This window comes from Rhipicephalus microplus, chromosome X (genome assembly GCF_043290135.1).
Source record: "Rhipicephalus microplus isolate Deutch F79 chromosome X, USDA_Rmic, whole genome shotgun sequence".
NCBI lineage: Eukaryota > Metazoa > Arthropoda > Arachnida > Ixodida > Ixodidae > Rhipicephalus > Rhipicephalus microplus.
The window spans coordinates 76,789,520-76,809,467 of record NC_134710.1 but is presented as its reverse complement, the minus strand read 5'-3'; the positions used below and the strand labels follow the sequence as shown (position 1 = coordinate 76,809,467).

Below are 19,948 nucleotides of genomic sequence, written 5' to 3'. Positions count from 1 at the left end.
CTTTTGCGGCTGTGAACGAGTCGTGAGATTCTGTGACAAAATAACCAATGGTGTATATACTTGTCGACAAAAATTGGTCAGGCATGGAGCCAATAAAAACTACTCATCATACTTGTGTTCCTTGATGCTAGATGGCCACACTTGTTCATTTCGGGCTATTTGTGTTTCATTTTATTGCTATTTCATTTTATTGGTATTTTTAATTGTATTGCCATGCAGTGAAGCCACCTTCAAGGTTTTTTTTTTTTGTTTGTGATTGGTGAAATAAAGGAACATTATAGGATTGAAAGAATGGTGCCATTTAATTCAGGGGAAAAATATTCTATAAATTGAGCAAACATTTTTTGCAGTGATTTTGGCACATTTGTCTTTTTATGGCTGCAAAAGAATTAAATGTTGTATGTATCTGGGCAGTGTTTCGTGTGGTTCACTGTAATATCCTTGCATTAGTGGGAAGACGGGCACATGTATTTCTTTGATTCATTTCCAGGTTTCATCACCCAGAGTCACCTGATGGTACACAAGAGAGATCAGGTTTACTGTGGCACTATAGCGTACTGAATAGAAAATAGAACCAACCTCTCTGGTAATTGTGACAAGATTACAAGACATAAATATGCTTACAACAGAATTATTCATCACTCCCAGTGATTCTTCACAATTTTTAGAAATTTTGAGTTAACAAAACCTTTATACAAAGCAAACATGTAGGTTCTGCAAGAAAGCCAGATTGGTTCTGCCACGGCCGCTGGATAAAAAACAAGGTTTTTTATCCAGTGACTGTGGTTCTACATTGCAAAAAGAAAATACCTGCAGTGGGTATTGATCTAAAGGTGAGCAAAATTTGTAATGTTGAACAAGCGTGTTTTAGTACATACAAATTCAAGCAGGGTGTTGAAAAAGCATGTTGGTATACAATATTGACAATTGGAAGTTGATTCAGGCTGCATCACCACTTCTACAGAAAAAAAAAACTTTGGCATCAATGTGTTTTTTTTTCTGCTTTTTAGCATTTGTGGAATTTGTTATGCAGTTAAACTAAGAACCATTTCTAATTGATCAATTGATATGTGAGGTTTAACATCCAAAAATTATGAGAACCATTTCTGACTTTTCCTTTTGTTTACAAATCTGCTTTTTTTTATTGGAAACAAGGACATGCAACTGTGGTGTGGCCTCTTTGCTGTTGTGGCACAATGTTTTCATAACAGATTTAGCTTTAAATCTTTTCAAGTATTTATGTATAAAAGAAGACTGTCCTTCTAGAGATCTCTACTAAATCAAAAACGTTAAAGTGATGAAAATATACACTTCTGAATACAAATGGTGAAATTGCTGCATCCTCAAAGTGGTTAGTGGATCTTTGCTACTGATTCAACATCTTGTGGATATATGTAGCACTGGCAGAATGCCCAGTTACTGTAAGCGCACACACACCAATCTGGAATGTTGTAACCACATGAGTACTAGGTGCAAGAGATAATGCTATGGTGCGGGAGGCTGAGTCACCAGTGGGTGCATCTGTCCAGACTACACTTATCAACTTGCTGCATCAGAAAACAAACAGTTTATAAAGATTGATATACACTCAAACCTTATTATAACAAGTGACACGTGCCACAAAAATGCTTTGTTATGTTTGTAAATTTGTCATAAACATATATTTGCAGCATGTATTTATGACAGAGCTGTTCTACATTTACTTTGCTATAACCGATAATTTGTTATGTCTGGGATCGTTATATTAAGGTTTGAGTGCATAGTGGAACACCTTTATAAGAGACACTGATGTAAGAAGGAACAGTGTGCCTGCATTGAAATAGGTGTTAAGAAAATTCAGCCATAGTACACTGCCTATTAGACACACCTCATGTAGAAGACGAGAATTCCTCCCCCCCGGTGCATGTTTACTATAAAGGGATTCAACTGTAGAGCACTGGCTGCTCACTCTTGATGATGTCACTCTTTTTAAGTGATTGGGGCCACAAAATTAATCTAAGGTAAGCACTACCAATTCTGTGTGAATGTCGGTTTTATAAATAGCACAGTTAGCATTACAAGTTTTCTCTTAGCCACCAAGTCCAGGCACTTCTGCTAGTCCATACCATTGAGCATTACAAGTCGCTTCTTAGTCACATAGTCCAGGCACTTCCGTAGCTGCTAATCCAGACCAGTAATACACCAGGCTGCTTGGGTGGGGTACACCACCTAGTTTCTGCGGCACATGTAAAACTTTGCCAGTGCACGGCGTATGTGTCACGAAGAATAGTCACCATATGTGCCCCATGATATCATAATGGCTTTGCTTCCTGCAAGGGGAACCAGGTAGGAAGCAGATGATTTGTTACTGCCATAATTATTTAAAACTGTCACATTGAAGAACAGCAATGGATTTCTGCCTGTGAAATGGCGCTTTTCTTTTTTATGGGCTAAAAAGGTATTTACTTTGACATCTGACAGAAGCAACAATGAATTATTGCAGGGTGTCAGCATCTGATTTTTTGGAGTGCTTGTGAAAACGTGCGGCTCAATTTCGTGCTTCCATTTTGTGGCAGCATCGAGTAAAACTGGACTGTCTTTGAGCTTATCATTGCTCCAGCTTATTGCATCAGTGGCTATACGGGTAATTCTATCGCTATTCTGCGATGGTGTGTTTTTTTTTCGAATTATGACAGGAGTAACACTGTGCTCTTGCAAGTTCCCAATTTTTTTTTCATAGTTTTCATCAGGTTTGTATGCGGCTTCTTGGAGGTGACTTTTCCTTGGGAAATGTTCAGGCCAGACTGGCTTGTGCTGTCGCATTAGCCTAAATGGCTCATTCTTCCTCTCAGAAGTTAGGACTGAATCCACAGATAGTTGCTTCTGTTCTGTTATGGCATTATCTACAGCTTTGCTTTCTTGCAGAAAACTTGACTCTCTGCGTTTTCTCTTCTCAGGCACCATAAAACTTTCTGTGCTTTCACTGTCATGGCCATATTTTCTGGTAACGTTCATTTTGCTGTACTCGTCAACCTCCACTGCATGCTTCAAGCTATCAATAATGTCATCCTGAGCTTCAATGGATTGTTGCTTATGTTTGAGGTAACTTTTTATAGCTTTCATTTTTTTTGTTTCTTTGGCAACCAAATAAGCAGCAGGTCTGTGCAATAATTTGTCACTATTGTCTTCATTTCTAAATAGCTTGGCTGGTGCCATCTTCAGAAGCCTCTTTTTGAACTGAATGACTTCATAGTCATCGTCATTTTTATTCAAATATTTTTTCTGAAAAGGCTGCACAGGAACTGTAGTACTGCTATCTGCATGTTCAAACTGTGTTACTTGGTTCCCTAGATGGCTACTGATGGGAATGTGATGCTTGAACTTGAAAACATTAATAAGATGTTCTTTTTTCTTGTGTTTTTTGTTGTCGACAGCTTGTTCAATATCACCTTGATAAGGCATAAGGTCATCCAGAGTTAGACGAGTTTCAAAAGTCCTATCTTGTTTGCTCTGGAAGGTTGAAGCACACCTTCTCTGTATGACAGGCACCTGAACCTTCACTGCTCGTTTCATGAGCTGCTGAGGCACTGAAAGTAATGCTTCACTGTAGTCTAATAACACTGCAGTAACGGGTGGACTGTTGAGACCCACACGCAATATTGTTGCATTTCTTTCTGTTTTTTCCTTGGTTTTGTACACTCCTCTGTTGTTTGATAATGCTACTGTAACGGTTCCACTGCCAAAACCCACATGGTATTTAGTTAAATTCTCTTCTATTCGTTCCTTGGTTTGGTATTGACCTTTAATACTGTCAGCTCCATGGTGCAGTTGATTTTCATGGACAGTACCATGGCTGTTAGTCTCCATGACTCCTGCGGATTCAGCTGGCTCATCTTGCCCAGTAGTATTTTGGAGTGCTGCTGTGAAGGCACTGTCAGCTCCATGGTGCAGTTGATTTTCAAGGACAGTACCATCGCTGTTGGTCTCCATGACTCCTGTGGATTCAGCTGGCTCATCTTGCCCAGTAGTATTTTGGAGTGCTGCTGTGAAGGCATCTACTGCCGTGTTTTCTTCTTTCTTCTGAGCAGGATGGATGTCAAATCCTAAGCTTTCACATACAACTGCTGGTTTAGAGGCATTGCTTTCTATTGTAACAGGCATCAAAGAAGTTCTGGTATTCTTCACAGAGATGTTCAGAAGCATGCTTGCTTTGTCAAGCTTTTCAATGTAAGTTGCTGTCGATGGCTGTGTAGTTGTATTTGTTGAGCTTTCACTGTACATCTCTTCAATAGCACTACTGAGAATACTGTCTGGTACACAGTGAGAGAATGCTGGGCTCTCAGGAACATGGTAGCCTGGCTTGCACACACACTCGTACAAGCTAATTTTGTTGGGGTTGTCTTGACACAGGTGGGGACCACAAATGCTTTCTGATGTGCACTTGCCCTTGTAGACTGAACATGTCAGTCCCGTAAAATGCTGGCTGCATTGGCAGTAAGAACTTCCATTTTCACCCTGGACACACTGTCCCATGATGCAGAAAAGGCTGATTCCTATGGGATGAACTGTGACACACGGAGGCTTGCCTTCTTTTAAAGCTTTCCATGCAATATACTCGATAGCTTCATGAGGTGTGTTGTAGTGAGCAGGGTCAGGCTTGAAACTCTGTACCGTATGGCAGAAAAAGGCCGCAAGAAGTAGGATATTCGCATGCATGCAGGAGCTGGGCTTGGATGAAAAGCCTACACTCATTATTCAGCGACATCGGCCAACTTCGTGCAGAGCATGAGCCCGGAGGACATTACAGCTGCATAAAGAAAAAAAAAAGAGGAGGTAATTCGGGCGAATTCCACACCAAGCGCACAGTTAACCACTCGAACTGAACGTTAATTGAATGCACTTAATATATTACAGTCGCCAAGTGTTCGCGGTTTATTATTGCAAACTAAAGGTCAAGTTCATATTTGAGCAGTGCATAGGTACCAATTTATATATATATATATATATGTATATCTCAGTTCTCTTATGTATGCGTGCACGCTGCTTTGGATTTCAAGTAAATACTTACATTAACGTGTAATGTTGACCACTCAGGTTTTCGCTCCTTTTACGCAATACTCCAGCGCCCACCGCTGCAATGCAGGATTCAGTGCGTTTCGCCTATTTTGTGAGGCTCACACCCACATTGAACTAGGTTGTTTCTTTTTCTTCCTCCAAGCGTGAATCAACACAAACACGCCGTGTTACGGTTACTTTCGCAGAGTGAGCAGTAAAATAAAGAGACGCCCACATATAGTGAAAACGTCAACCGAGGAGCACCATGCCAAGGGAAGGCAAGCTCGGGTTTCCTCTCACGTTCAAGCGCACCCGCACTTGGCGCTGCGGCCGAAACCGAAACGTACGGGATATCTAGCCTTCAAAAAGCGACCGTTTGTTGCGATGGTGTCAAAAAGCGACGTTTGTTGTCACGACTGTGATTTTTTTTTGTGAAATAATATTTCTAGATCGAATATTTATTTCTGCACGAAGGCACGCTCGCATATTCACGCGGCGGGTGCGCACGAGCCTTTCGGCTGCGGAACTTCGGTCTTTTTTACCTTTGCCGTCAGTCGCTCGTTCATTTGGCGGCTGAGTGAGTGGATGGCGGAGTGTCCTACCGGTTCTTCCTCCCATGGAACCCTCTTCGAAGGCAAGCGAGCGATTAATTATTCTGCATGTGTCCCTAGTAGATTGTGCAATGCTCATCGCGCGGCAGTTGACGGAGCTCTGATGGCAGGGATTAATGAACAAAGCCTTATACCGGCCTGCGCTCGAGGAGTTCACTGCGCGTTCCTTATCGTGGACCCCCGTAGCGTTTCAGATATGTGAACGTCTAATGCACATAATATTGCGCCTCTTTTCTCATTTCTCTTGATTCCAGGTACGATTTGTCATCTCCGCGTTCGGTTCTTTGTCGGGTGTTTGCGGAATGTGCGGAGAATAACCTCGGTCGTTCACTGCCCTGATACTACGTTAGGCATGACAATTCATGTGCGTTCCTGCTCTTGTGTGCGTTGTTACTTCAGTTAAACATCGTGGTTGTGCAGTACTACATGATTTAATATTGTTGCGGGGTTGCAAATGCTCCCGAGATATATGTGTATATTAGCCTAAAAGAACCCATTTTCGGCGTTATGGAGTTCATTGTACGTCGAACTTACCTCTCCGACGCGTGCTGTAGGATTGTTTCCTATTTTGATCCACCCGCTTGAAATCGATAATCTAACCCCCGTATTCATAAACACTCGTTGACTTGAACTTGACTTGAAACTCCCTTCAATGCAGCGCGTTTGAAACGCGTCTGTGCTGCCTTGGCACCGCCTAAAGACAGCGCGTTCGAAACGCGTTTCTGCTGCATTGATGTCGGGGGCAAGTCAAGTTCAAGTCGAGTAGCGTTTCTGAATACAGGGATTATTCTTTGTGTTCTCTGCAATAAATGATTTGCTGTAGAAACCACATCAGATTGTGTCCAACTAACGTGCCGACACTCCTGCGTGCTCTTCACAATCGTACATAGCTATCTTATTCGATATTTCATCGTACACATAACATATTTGGCTCTGTCGTGCGTCTTAGTGTCGAATGCCGTCAAGAGTTCCTAAACCTTAGGCCACTTATCGCGGGGAGATAAATTGTCTAATCTTTGTAGGGGTGCCTCTGGGCACCGTGTTCTATTTGCGCATTCGAAGTGTAGCTTAGATTCATCATTGTTCTGAGTCATGTTACTCAAACCGAGTTCCAGCAAAATTTTAATTGCAACTGGAATTATTCAACATTTGAATGCCACAGTGATCGTCTCAGAGAAGTGCCTAGGTTAATGTAGATAGATCATTCTGTAGCCCCACTTTGTTTTGTACCCGGGCGAAGTTTGCATTAAAACGCAATGCAGGTCGACTTGTATCCTGTTAAGCGAGCAGATTCTGTACACTTTAATGTTCTGGGAACTGATCGAAAAAAGACTCTGCTGCATTGCCACTATGTATGTCGTCTTGTTGTCGCGCCCAAATATTGTGATCTTTAGTGGAGGCTTCCATCATGCAAAGGCCTATCGAGACCCCACTGCAGTAGCTGACATATTTTCCCCCTTGATGTAGTAAAATGAGTGGAATGAACAGGAAAATGGTATTTTGCATCTTCAGCTGCAGACGACTGATGCATTCTCTAGTTAAACATTCTTTTGTAGTACTCGCACATGTGATCCTGCAAAAGAATACATTGTAATAATGTGAGGCATGTTTTCTTGATATTTTGGCTTCTTATTTATTGGGTGCCATCGCTTTGTTCTAGTGTGCCAAATGTAGAACTTGATTTCAATGCATCGATCACACTTAGGAACTTAAATTAAAATAAAAATCGCCAGGCCTGAGTGGTATGCGCAGCACAGTCACAGCGAAAGCTGGAAGAGCGGCCTTTCAGAGCCTTTTCGAGGGTGCCGTTGTCGGATAGGACGGAGACGCAGCGCCCGGAGGTGCTTTGTCAAAGCTGGCACACTTTCTGGGTACCCACCATGCCATGAATAATCGTAATTTCTGTGTAGTAGGCCGGCATTCACTGTGCTATCCTTTGTCATTCTTAGAAGTGTGGTATCTGCTCAACACTTGCAACGAGATTCGTGCGAATGTTGTGTTTCGTGCAGTGGCTGACGACGAAGAATTACGCTTGAAGTGGGTATGTGCCACAGTTAATAGGTGATTAACAAGCTTTTGTAATGGGTTGGAGCGTCGGATGTCACGCAATGCGCATTGTGTGACACCTGGTTGTTTTTCTACTGTTCTAATACGCTTTATTACTAAAGCAATTCCTTTCCCGGCATCAAGCCTAACCCGTGTCACTCGGTAACGATGTCATTTACAGCGAATGCCATTTGTTGAAAATGACATTTTCGGACGAATGAGTGCCCCAAACGCATTCGCCGTCGATTTCGTACCGAATGAGTACTCTCGACACCTGGGACGTTTAGGGCCAAACAACGAAACGTTCCTTTCCTCAGTAAGGAAGCCTTCATTTTTGTGAGGCCGCCTTATGTCACTCTGAAAGCTTCCTCACTAAGGAGCCCTCGGTGAAGGCTTCCTTGGCGCTTCCTCAGCTTAAGGTTGCTTTGGGGCTACCTTCGTGCGCCCTTAGGTCCGCTCCTTGCCCTGAACGAGCGCTTCGCCTCACAGCTAGCCCACGTGATGTTTTCGTTTTCGAGGCAACCCTCTCACCCCACCCCTGTGGGGAGACGCGAGCGGCGAGCGTGCGTGCACTGCACCACGGAGAAAGGAAAGGAAACCTTTTTCCTTCCTCCGTGGGGCGTTTCAGTGTTGCTAGAATGCACCACGTTTTGCGCTCAACTACGGCGGCTTTTCACATTCAGTAATCGTAGTTTGAAGAAAGCGTACACGCGTCTCTATATTAACACTTCAATTTGGAAGTGATGTGGTGACCCAACTTTTTTTTACAGAATGAACGCTTGTGAGCAAAGCTTATATTCGATAATCTCGAACGCAGGAGCGCGGCAACCATTCCTCCCGCGAGGACGGGTTAAGGGAGCTTTCAGAGTACGCTTGCTTCCTCCGTCGGTACTTGGTTGTAAGGAAGCCTCACGTAAGGAGAGGACGCGGTCAAAGGAAAGGAACGTTTCGTTTTTTGGGCCTTAGGGAGATAAGTGTTAACTTACGTATATGCAACTTTTATTATTTGTAAATAGCTTATTATTTACTTGATCAACTTATTACTGGTTTGATGACATAAAGGCATGCACGATAGTTTCTTAAAAAATAACTACCCTCAACTACAGCGACTGGACGCCGGCCATGTTTGATTTTTGCTCTGTTGTCGTTGTTGCCTGTATCGCAGATGTTAATTGTGCGATTATTGCACATGTTTGGGTGACCAAAGTGGTGACTACAGGAAATCGCTGTCTCCGTCACATTTATGCAGTCGGGACGTCAGTCGTGCGCCCCACTTGAGCTGACTGTACCGATAATATCGCCGGCCACTTTAGTTTTCGAGTGTGCAATGCAGTTGTGGCAAGTTGTGTAAAACAGCTGTGTTCATATTCTGGAAGCATCTTTTTACCTATAAAAATTATTTTTGGGGATACACGCATGTTGCATGCAAGTTTTCGTATGTATTTATTTCTCCCAATATCCACGGCTCAGGAGGGCTAAGGTCATGGTCATCATTTCAAAATGACATTTTTGATCGTGTGACAGCACGCAGGTGAAATGGCATTAGGTCCGCTTAATGTTATTCGTTGTAAATGGCGTTAGATTTGCCATGTGACAGAGGTATTTTAAATTAAGGCAAGCTTGCGAATGAGTCCCAAGCATCAGCGTGGATCTGCGGTAGAGTACTGAGCTGGCACGCAGTGGACCCGGGTTTGAATCCCACTATATCCTTGTTCTTTGAGTTTTTTTATTACTTTGTGAAATAGTTAAGGACACCAGCGGCGTCGGCGGACAACTACGGTGCCGCGTCTCTCGCTGTGATATCTGGGGTTTAACATCACAAAACCACTATATGATTATGTGGGACTCCGTAGTGGAGGGTTCAAGAAATTTCGACCTGCTGGAGTTCCTTAACGTGCACCTAAGTCTAAGTACACGGGCCTCAAACATTTTCGCCTCCATCGTAAATGCAGCCGCCGGGGCCAGGCTTCGATCCTGCAACCTTCTGTTTAACAGTTGAGTGCCATAACCACTAGACCACAGTGGCGGGGAAGAATTTAAATTATGATTGATAAAAGTACGATTGGTAGTTGGGTGACATCAGTCATGTGGGCTTGGAAGTAAGCTAGGCTGTAGTGCTTGGTGCTCATGAAGTTGATTGTAATAGGATTTTGTGTGCTCAGAACGATCCATAAGATTAGTTCAAGGACAACTGCGACATAAATTGTTGCACTTAAAGTACATCCTGTGGTACTAACTTGCCTTTTGAACATGTCATTGATGTTCTGTCGAAGGAAATGTCCGTTTCAGATGAGCTGCTTTCTTGCAAAAACTGACTTTGATTACTTTCACAGAAACACTCACAATTGTCTCAATTAGTATACAGGTTAGGGGGACAAATAAATTTTTTTTCACTCTAACCATTGTAAATAAGAAATGTACAACATATTACTGGGCCTGCTGTTCTGTTTTGCACTTCTTTTTTCTCATGGATTTGTTAGTATAAGCATACCATCAGAAGTACATTAAACACGTTGCGGCTTCATTGATGCTATCTTTGCCGAGAGCGTTTATGATGAAATCTCATTTTGTGTTTGATGTCACATTAAGAAAAATAACTGTGCCTCAGGGTGACAGTCACATGCAATACAGGCAACCTTAGGCTATTGCAATGTGGCAAAGGTCTGCTTCATCAACACCCAATGTTCACGAATTCTTCTCTCTTCAACCTTCCATCTACTACTATTGCCTTTCTTGCTGAACTGATATTTTGAGGAAAAAATTTTGTTGGAAGGGAAGGGGGGGGGGGGGGGGGCAAGAATTTTCATCGGTAATACCTTTATAAATTCGTTATTTTGGGTTTCTACTACCAAGATGCACTGATCTAAATTTCTGACCTTGAAGTAATGGCAGATGGTTTTGCACTAGGGGTAGTGTGTTGCTTTTTTTTTTTTTTCTTTAAGGTAACATTGTGTGGTAACGTGTTGTCTTTTTTTTTTCTCTAAACATAATCATTAACATACTTAGTTACTTTTCTTCTGTAACGCCTCTAACACTGTTGGTAACAAACTTTTATTTGCACTTCTTGGCTCTACCCACATGAAACACTATTTTAAAAAACTGTGAGCCATGCAGACATGGACACGAGAAGTGAACCAGACAGCACAAACCCCAGTGATCAACTCGGGGCATACAACTCACAGTTGATAGTCAGCGTTGTGTTGTCTGGATATCTTCTTGTCTGAATGCCTTAACCTTCTTCCATGAGGAATCTGTGTAAAACTAGCTGAACTTTCTATTGTTCTAAGCTGAAACACTTTGCCTTACATTGATATATTATGATGTTAAATAAGATATACATTCAACAGGTCGTAAGACTGGAGATGTAACTCACAAGAGTGGAAGCTTGGGCTAGTTGGTGCGTATTCATATTTGCAAGGTGTTTCAGCGCGCGAACAAAGGAAAAAAGGACAGGGTAGACAGAAAGAGTGCTGACTTCCAACTAACTTTATTTCGCAGAGTGGCAAGAATTTATACGTCTAAAAAGGAAGATTACAGAGCATAAATGTAAAAAACAAGCCCAATCTACACACCAGTAACAGCACGTGTGACAGGTCCTCTAATGCCTCAAAGCCCAGCCAGGTATCGCGTTCAGCCTGGGATAAAGCAACCGATGAAGTGCTTACGCATTTATTTCCTAGCACGTGTATTCTTTCTGCTTCGATAATTTCTCGGGTAAGTTGCTCCCTGTGCTCTTTCTGTCTACCCTGTCCTTTTTTCCTTTGTTCGCGCGCTGAAACACCTTGCAAATATGTAAGACTGGAGATTGGCAAAGTTTTGTCTAAGTGCCAACAATAATGGATGTGGGTGTAGGGGTAGATGAGTTTTTCAATCATTCGAGTTGCAAAATTCTCAACTGTACCTATGTGTCAAAATCCAGATACGCCATCGGCCAAAATGCTGATTCAAATGCTGAAGAGGTCTGCTGATTTTCACGACGACGCCAGTGCTGCGTGTTACAATGAGCAGCTTGCGAAGAGTGTGCACAGTGATGGCACCGGGGCAATTTAGTGTTTTGTAATGTTGCTCCCACATAGCGGGACAATGTACAGGCTGTTGTAGAACTGACAATGTTAATGTTCGTGTTTCGAAACAGTTCTGTATTTGGTATGATTGAAGAAACCTGGGGGTAGACAGGGGTGCAAAAGTGTGCATGTTTGAGGGTTCACCCGTCATCTTTGTGAAAAATTTGTGTATTTATTGTGTGTATGTCAACACACGGATGCTTGTAGGATGCTAGGCAATAAGGTTGTATGGGATATGGCATGGAACAGCCTTATAATTGCTCAATCCTAATAGTGTATTCAATAAAGGTTTTCATTTACACCATGGAGCTATCAGTGCTGCCTTACCCTGTCGTTTTGAGCCTTTTACTGTTAAAGCTGACCAATCTATGAAGCTTCTCTCCACTTGGTGCGCAGACCGGGTACCTTCTTTTTCACCAGCTTGGAGAAGTTGGCAATCAGGTCAACAGGCTTTTCAGACTGCTGTTTGGACTCTTCTGCTTACAGACACTCTTTGCCAAAACAGTCCAGCAATGTCTTCTTGTCTAGGGTGCTATTCTGCTAAGGGAGGTCTACCACCTTTGCCTTGATGCCCACAGTATTAGCAAAGGATGCGTCTTCGTTCGCAAGCTTTAAGAGATTCCTTTTCAACCGCTTAATGACCACATGGTCTTGCATGTATATTTTCTTGTAGGTTTTCACTTCCTGGGCAGCTCCTCTAGAGCGCTATCGAGGCTATCCAGTCGCACCTCACTTCCTGTTGTCTGTTAATGCAGATATTCCACAACGCGTTCTGGCTGTTTCTTTCTTTACTCTTATACATTTTAGTCTTGTTCCTTATTATTGCCTGATGTAACTTCCCTTCTGAAGAAAGCAGCCACTTCCACACTCGTTCAACTCCTCAGTCAGCTATTGACTTATACTCCTTCAAGCCTGCTTGAGCAGGTTTCTTCATAATATTCCAATTTCTCACAATGTTTTCACTCCTCACAAAGCAGAAATTGAAGTTCCCTCAGCTTGGTCACATTGTTACTGCATTCCTGTTCACAATCCATTTTTTCATCATGCAACTTTGATCGCAGCTTGGCCAGCTTTGCCATCTTGGCTTTTAATGATGCTGCCTGCGCTATGTTACTCTGAACTTCAACTTGTCTCAATACAGCCTCCTACGCCTTGATGAGCTGCTCACAGTTAGCATAGAATGCTTTCTCCATGTGGGATTTCTCTGCCAAGAGCATAGGCGGCATCTGTAACAGTGTAGTGAGCTTATGGTCTTCAGTGGTTGTACTCGGTGCGGAATAACCAGGTTTTATAGCCTCATTTCAACTGTAGTGCGCTAGTGCAGCCCACAAGAATCCGACCAGGAGAAAACGATGGCACACCAAGCATGAGATGGTTGCGCCTGTTGTTCGAGTCTGCTTAAATGGCTTTAGATAAAATACTTAGATCGTGGTATCGCAGCATGGACATCCGTTTCCGCACGGCTAGAGGATGTCCTCGCCCCTACGTACCTCTCTTTTTGTCAAGCAGTCCTTGACGCCCTGGCATTCATGCTGCACAGCGGCTCATCACTTCTCGCAATGTGTGGCCGAGCATTAACAGACATGTTCGTCGTTGATCACATGCATGAATCAGGTGCCAACAGTTTGCATCGACACTCTGTCGCCTCTTGGCAAATTCTTTTCACCGGATGCTCACTTCAGCCATCTACACGCCTACATTGTCGGTCCCTTTCCTCCATGCGGGAATGATCACTACCCCTTAATCTGCATTGACAGGTTAATTAGATGGCTTGAAGTGATGCCTCTTCAAAGCATAACTGCACTGTCGACAGCTTGAGCACTCGTCATTTCGTGAATTAATTGCTATGGTGTTACGGTGTTCCTTCCACCATTATAACTGACCGAGGTTGCCAGTTCGACTCAGGGTTGTTTGCAAATCACAAATCTATCTCGGCTCCTCTGTGTTAAACATATCAAAACTACCTCGTACGAACCAATCGCCAATGGAGTCGTCAAATGTTTTCATTGCCAGCTGAAGGCACTATTCTAATTTTTCTTCATCTTGGACCAACACATTCCTTTCATTATGCTTGGCATCCACATGTCTCTTCGTTGGGACTCCTCCGTAAGCGCTGCAAAGCTGGCATTTGGCATCACTCTTCGAGTTCCTAGTGAATTTTTCAGCAACTAGCCTACAGTACCTGCAAAAGTATTTGACTACATATACAGTCTACGACATTCTATGCGTACCATAGTTCTCCCACTACCACGATGAACATAGTGAATATGTCAGCTTTGACATACAGTCGAATCCCGGCACAACGAAGTCCGCTTCAACGAAATTTCCGCCACAACGAAGGTTTTTCCATTCCCCGTCGATGTCCCATAGGGTATAATGCTTCGAAATTCCCTCCAATACGAACTACTTCACGGCAGCATTTCCACTTCCAACGAAGTTTTTTGCGGGACAGGCACGAGCAAAATTATTCAAATTACAGCTTATTGAAATTCTCAAAAGTGTTTTAATGCCTTGACAAACCATGGACCTTAATAACATTTAAAAAAAAACACACACACAAGATGTTGCTCAGAGCGTGCATACCGCGATAGTGATGGCGATGCAATCAATGCAACACGCTCTCATGTAGATTCAGAAGAAACGTCGGAAACGTTTTGAATCGTGTCTGTGTACAAACAACACGCATTAATTTGATTTTTAATCATTTTTATAACGTTTGTGAGAATGGTTTCAATGTCAGGAATTTCCAATTTATGTGTACGTACGTACGTACAAAATTGGAGATGCGAGGCAAATCCCGGTAGAGTGCGACGATGCGTTCGGACGACGGCTTCCGCTTCCGGCGGCTTGACTAGGGCTAGCTTCTTCACAACGAGCGATCGCACGCTTTGGTCATTGTTTGATTGTTTCCCGAAGGTGCAGTAACGCAATCAACGATGGTGCAGCCGGCGAAAAAGCGAAAGTTTTTGTCGCTCGAAAACAAGGCTCGCATCATCGCACAGGCTAAAGCTGGAAAGAAGGCACTCATCGCTGAAGAGTTCGGGATTGCGGCGAGCTCTCTGTCAACTATATTGAAGAGCAAGGACGCGATAGGCAAAGCTCTAGCTTCAGGGACGTCCGCTAAGCATAAGAAGGTGACCCAGCCAGTGCACGAAGCCTTAGACAAGGCTGTTTACACCTGGTTCGTGGAGACGCGGGCCAAGAAAATTGCCCTTAGCGGCGATATTGTACGGCAGAAGGCGATGGATTTTGCCTGCATGCTCGGCATTGATGATTTCAAGGCCAGCGTAGGTTGGCTAAACAGATTTAAATCCCGCCACAGCATCATCGGCAAAGTGTTGTGTGGTGAAGCCGCTTCGGCGGATAAAGACGGCGCCGCCGCGTGGATGTCGGCCAGCCTTGGAAGCATCCTTAAGGACTACGCATCATCGGACATATACAATGCCGATGAGACCGGTCTATTCTACGAAATGTTACCGAACAAGACCCTGGATTTTAAGGGGCTGTGCTGTCAAGGAGGTAAACACAGCAAGAAAAGGATCACCGTGCTACTGTGCGCCAATATGGACGGATCAGATAAGCGACCGCTTTTGGTCATTGGCAAAAGCGCAAAACCGTGCTGCTTCAAAGGAAATCGGCGCCTTCCAGTGAAGTACGTGGCCAACAGCCGGGCGTGGATGACCCGTGCAATTTTTGGAGTGTGGGTCGAGGAATTCGACCGGGACATGGGCAGGCAAGGCCGCAAGGTTTGTCTGCTTTTAGACAATTGTTCCGCACATTCCATTGAGGACACGGAGCTCGAGAACGTGCAGCTCAAGTTTTTGCCACCGAACTGCACGTCCATCATTCAACCCCTCGACCAAGGGGTCATCCAAAGCGTCAAGTGCGCGTACTGCAAGCGCCTTATCCAAAGGCTGATTTTAAACACTCGGTTGGGTCGCGAAACGAAAATTGACTTGTTCATGGCGCTCCAAATGATCGCTGCTTCGTGGTGCGACACGGGGAGCGCCGTAGTCGCGAACTGCTTTCGCCATGCCGGATTCGCAGTAAAGTGCGCCGAGACTTCCGATTCTGCGATTGAGGCTTACGATGGCGACACAGACCGCGATGAGGACAGGTTGCTGGACCAGGACGAAGAAATCGCAGTCGCTTGGGCAGACCTGCAGGAAAGTGATGTGCCCACCCGCCGTCGTACATATCAGCGAGTTCTTGCAAGCCGACTCTTGCTTGGTGGTGCACGAGGAAAGGACGGACGCAGACATCATAAAGAGCGTCCAGGAAGATGGTGTTTCGTCGGACGATGATGACACAATCGCGCAACGTGATCCCGCACTACCACCGACTTCACAGGTGCTGGACGCATTCGATATCATCAGGCGTTGCATTGGGTCGCAGGACGACGATGAAGCAATGGCTCTACTGGCAGCGTGCGAAAGTCGTGTTGTGCCATCGCTTGGCAAGAAGCGGAAACAGGCGAAGTTGAGCGATTTTTGGCATTAAAGCTTGTTCTTTTGCTTCAGCAAGTCCCGTGTCACGTATGTATTTCATCATATCGCGACAACGAATTTCCGCGATAACGAAATTTTGCCCCCGCCCCGTCAATTTCGTTGTAGCAGGATTCAACTGTACAACACTGCACGCACATTTTCGTGCAACACAGTGCCGCGTGACCTTCCATGCAGCCTTCGTATGATAACATGTTTAAGGTTATCAAACGCACACCTAAACAGTTTTGTCTGCCTATCAACAAAGATACGGTTTCAGTTGACCGTCTCAAACTTGAGTACTTGAATTCCAACACTTGAGCGTCGCTTATTAAAAGCACTTGAGACTGCAATACTTGTCACATGCATTTTACGGCTTCGTAGTCTGCTTCTGGCCACTTTTAACATACTCGAGACTTCCTCTCTAGTGATAGTGAGCTAGTGCAGCTAAAAAAAAAAAAACTGACCAGGAAAAGACGAAAAACAGAACACCAAGGACGACGTGGTTGTGCTTGTTCTTGTTCGGGTCTGCCTTTAGTTTATGGTACTGTAGCATCGACATCTGTCCCCATTTCAACTCTACCATCTGCACTTTTATCTCTAGTTTCGCATTCATTTGGCTTGCTCACACAGTCTTTTAGGAAGCCTTATACTTGTTGCGAGAGAATAAACGTTTATTAGTACTGGCGGTAACGAAAATGGGTGCGGCCCTTCGTCCAGAGCTTCATTGGCTGTAGCGACTCGCCGGGCCTAGTGCAGGGTTGCGAATTGGCTTCCCAAGGCCTGATCCGAGTGTCACTCCTCTCATGACCAGTGTAATAACGTGCTCTTATGCGCGTCGAGTTTGCTGCAACAGGACACATAGGACCGCTGTATGTAATGTGTATAAGTGTGGGTACCCCTCCGCGCCTGGGGCACTCATCTTAATATTTGGAATTCGGAAGAGTATATCTTAGAAAGTGTGTGTAGGTTTGGTACTTGTTTGTCTGAAGACAGCGCCAGTCTCTCGATTGTGCTCTGTTTAGTTTTAGGTGAGGTGGCACCATAGTGTGTCGCTCGAGCCGTTGAGCTTCGAGAATGTCCGCTCGACCGCTTGGTCGCCCATCATAGTCGGGGGATACAGTGTCGCCTACAGGCACGTCCGTCGCTCGATATGTACTTGCACGAACGAGTCAGTCGGGCTGTTTATTACAGGGAAAATCTATATGAACCGGGCACAAAATAATGCCGTGGTCAGATTGTGAGCCGAGGATTCTTAGAACAGTTCGTGGTATTGTGCCGTGCATGTAAAGTCGACATGCTGTTTGTGAATTCAGGAAGATACTGGAGTTCGTACCTCACTTGTCCGTTTCTGTGACAGCCAGGGTGATTGCAGCGGCCTCCGGTCTTGCAACGGAAGATGTGCGCACATTTGCTGCTGTCACAAGCTTTCCTGTATTACTGGCCACTGCCGTTTACATGCGCAACCCCCCTGTAATGGTGTCACTAGGGCGGGCGTCCGTATAGTACATGTCAGGATCAGTGCCGTGGTTGCAAAGCTTTCGTGCACGAGCTTGGCCTCTGGCACTGTGGAAGACTGAGTGCATGTGATGCTGTATTGGTGCCACGTGGATCTGCGAGCGTGCCGTCGGAGGGAGCGATTCTGTACCATCTCCACTGTACTGCGGGGTGAGAGGAAGGCCAAGCTTGGCCAGTATAGGCCGTCCTTGTGGTAAGGTGTTTAGCCGTTCACGCTGCGCAAGAAGGGTAGTTAGTTGTTGTATATTCTTCATACGTATTCAGCATCCCAAGCTGAGACGGAGCTGTGGTGCTGGAGTTCTGCGGCAGCCCAAGGGTTGCCTTGAAAGCAATTTGAAGGAGTCTATCTTCTTGCTCAATGTCTGTCCTATGGGTTGCTTGATAAGGCAGTGCATAAGTGATACGGCTTAATACGAAGGCGTGTACTAGCCGTTAGGTGTCAGCTTTGCGCATGCCTTTTCTGCTGCGAACAAAGCGACCGAAGAGGTTGGTGATACTCCTCACAGTGCACTCAAGATTCGCAAGGGTGTGCGCGATGCTCCCCATTTCATAGACGTGCATACCGAGAATTGAAAGCTGAGTTAATCTCCTGATCGTTTTGCCTGCTGGGAGCTCTGGGGATCTATAAGCCCGGGTCTACTTTGGTCACACATGAATGTACGCAGATTTCTCCGCCAAACAAGCCATCTTCATTTTCTTCATGGGGCTGTATATAATGTTAATCGCACTTTGAAACATCTAGCTTATTTTTTTCATACAAGCCCTTATTTTCCCTGCATGTAGTAACATATGCGTAAATGGCAAAGCCCCAAGTCGAGAACCTCCTGTAAGTCGAGAACCATTCTTCGCATGGTGAGAGTAAAGAGGAGTGGAGAAAGAATGGAGCCTTGTGGGGTTCCTCTGTTCGTAAAGCTGTATAGTGGAGAGTGTGTTGTGCCCAAACCAATCGTGGTAGTACCGCCAGTCAGAAAGTCCCGTAAGCATTTGCATATGCATTCACCGCATCCAATATCCTGAAGGCCTTGCAGGGACTGCTTCATGAGAGACGATGTCAAAAGCCATATTGATCTCTAGCGCGAGTAGGATCCTGTCTAGACTACCCGGCGGAGGATTGAGGACTTTCTTTCGAAGCACTGGGAAGACATCTTGGGTGGATATGCCTTTCCGAAAACCAATCATTGAATCTGGCAGGAGGCCATGTTGCTTAACGTGGTATTCCAGGCGCATGAGGATGACTCTCTCAAAGAGCTTTTCGAAACACGACGTAAAGGATATTGGCCTTAAATTCAAGTCCCGCTGCTTGCCGGGTTTTCAAATGAGTACAATAGTTCCCTCCTTCCAGCGTTGCGGTATACTTCCATCTGGGGAGGACCAGACGTCTGTGTTAAAATAGTCTGTGAGCTGTTGGAGGGTTCGGTCACTTAATTTCACAGCATTGCGTTGGTTATCCAGACTGGTCCTTGGGCTGTGTTTTTCGAAAAGCTTATGCAATAGCATAAAGTTCCGAAATACTGCTGTCGGCGTCCAAGGAAGGGTTTGCAGGATTTTGATATGCACTGACGGATGTTATCCTGACATTATCCCTATCGTTGGTACCAGTGTAGGCTCATTTTACTTGCGTAAACAGCTCTTCCTCCGAACCATCGTACTCTCACACAAGTTTGGTGAGGGTATTTGTGGTTGCTGTATGTGTTCCCACAGGGTCTAGCATGCTGCGTAAAATACTCCATGACCTCTTATTTTCGAGGGTACCCTGCAACGAGCCGCAAAAGCTATGCCAGTTATTCGTACATAATGTACTCGTGTATACCGCTGCCGCATCTGTCACTTTCTGAATCGGTTTGCACAGCGTCCTGTTATTACACTGCCCGCTGCCTTTTCAGGCGTTTTATGAGGCTGTGACGGGCGTCCCACAAGTGCAGGAGATGTGGGTCAACCGCCAGTGTTTTCTGTGTCGTCTGGATGGTCTTGGAGACTCCCTTATAGAGACTTCATAATGTGCTCCCACTCCGCCGCACTTTTTGGCACGTCATTGCCTTGATACCAGTCCTGTTGCCTTTCTCGGAACTTATCCTAAACCATGATTCTTGCTTTGCCCAGTGGTCTGCGCATCTTGCTCGCAAAACAGAAAACAGTGGTACTGATAATATGATGATCGCTTCCCGTGGTCTGTTCAAGTCTTTGCCAGGTG

General features: G+C 44.8%; 3 protein-coding genes across 3 annotated transcripts in view; 2 read left to right on the top strand and 1 right to left on the bottom strand.

Annotated features, from left to right (window-relative positions):
* Window positions 1-275: 275 nt before the first annotated feature.
* On the bottom strand, window positions 276-5,356 carry LOC119175989 (uncharacterized). Its single transcript, XM_037427084.2, has 2 exons — window positions 5,048-5,356; window positions 276-4,786 (listed from the first exon to the last, which is right to left on the bottom strand). The coding sequence occupies exon 2, from the start codon at window positions 4,729-4,731 to the stop codon at window positions 2,257-2,259; it is 2,475 nt and encodes an 824-aa protein (XP_037282981.2). The 5' UTR covers window positions 4,732-4,786; window positions 5,048-5,356; the 3' UTR covers window positions 276-2,256.
* A 101-nt stretch (window positions 5,357-5,457) lies between these two features.
* LOC119175988 (uncharacterized) overlaps window positions 5,458-19,948 on the top strand; it is a 91,486-nt gene continuing 76,995 nt past the window's right edge. Inside the window, exon 1 of the mRNA XM_075876365.1 lies at window positions 5,458-5,668. The gene's annotated coding sequence lies outside the window, so the exon portion shown is untranslated. The remainder of the gene's footprint in view (window positions 5,669-19,948) is intronic.
* LOC119176677 (tigger transposable element-derived protein 6) lies at window positions 10,483-19,754 on the top strand. The gene is made up of 3 exons (XM_075876366.1): window positions 10,483-15,925; window positions 17,600-17,712; window positions 19,641-19,754. Exons 1-3 carry the CDS (start codon window positions 14,692-14,694, stop codon window positions 19,752-19,754), a joined length of 1,461 nt encoding a protein of 486 aa, XP_075732481.1. The 5' UTR covers window positions 10,483-14,691.

What these genes read in the sequence shown, in the direction of transcription:
- LOC119175989 (XM_037427084.2), bottom strand. Translation starts at nt 4,731, where the DNA reads ATGAGTGTAGGCTTTTCATCCAAGCCCAGCTCCTGCATGCATGCGAAT.
- LOC119176677 (XM_075876366.1), top strand. Translation starts at nt 14,692, where the DNA reads ATGGTGCAGCCGGCGAAAAAGCGAAAGTTTTTGTCGCTCGAAAACAAG. An exon ending in TTGGGCAGACCTGCAGGAAA is followed by an intron (nt 15,926 to 17,599) that starts GTGATGTGCCCA and finishes TTTCTGTGACAG; the next exon opens with CCAGGGTGATTGCAGCGGCC. An exon ending in TTTACATGCGCAACCCCCCT is followed by an intron (nt 17,713 to 19,640) that starts GTAATGGTGTCA and finishes CTGCCTTTTCAG; the next exon opens with GCGTTTTATGAGGCTGTGAC.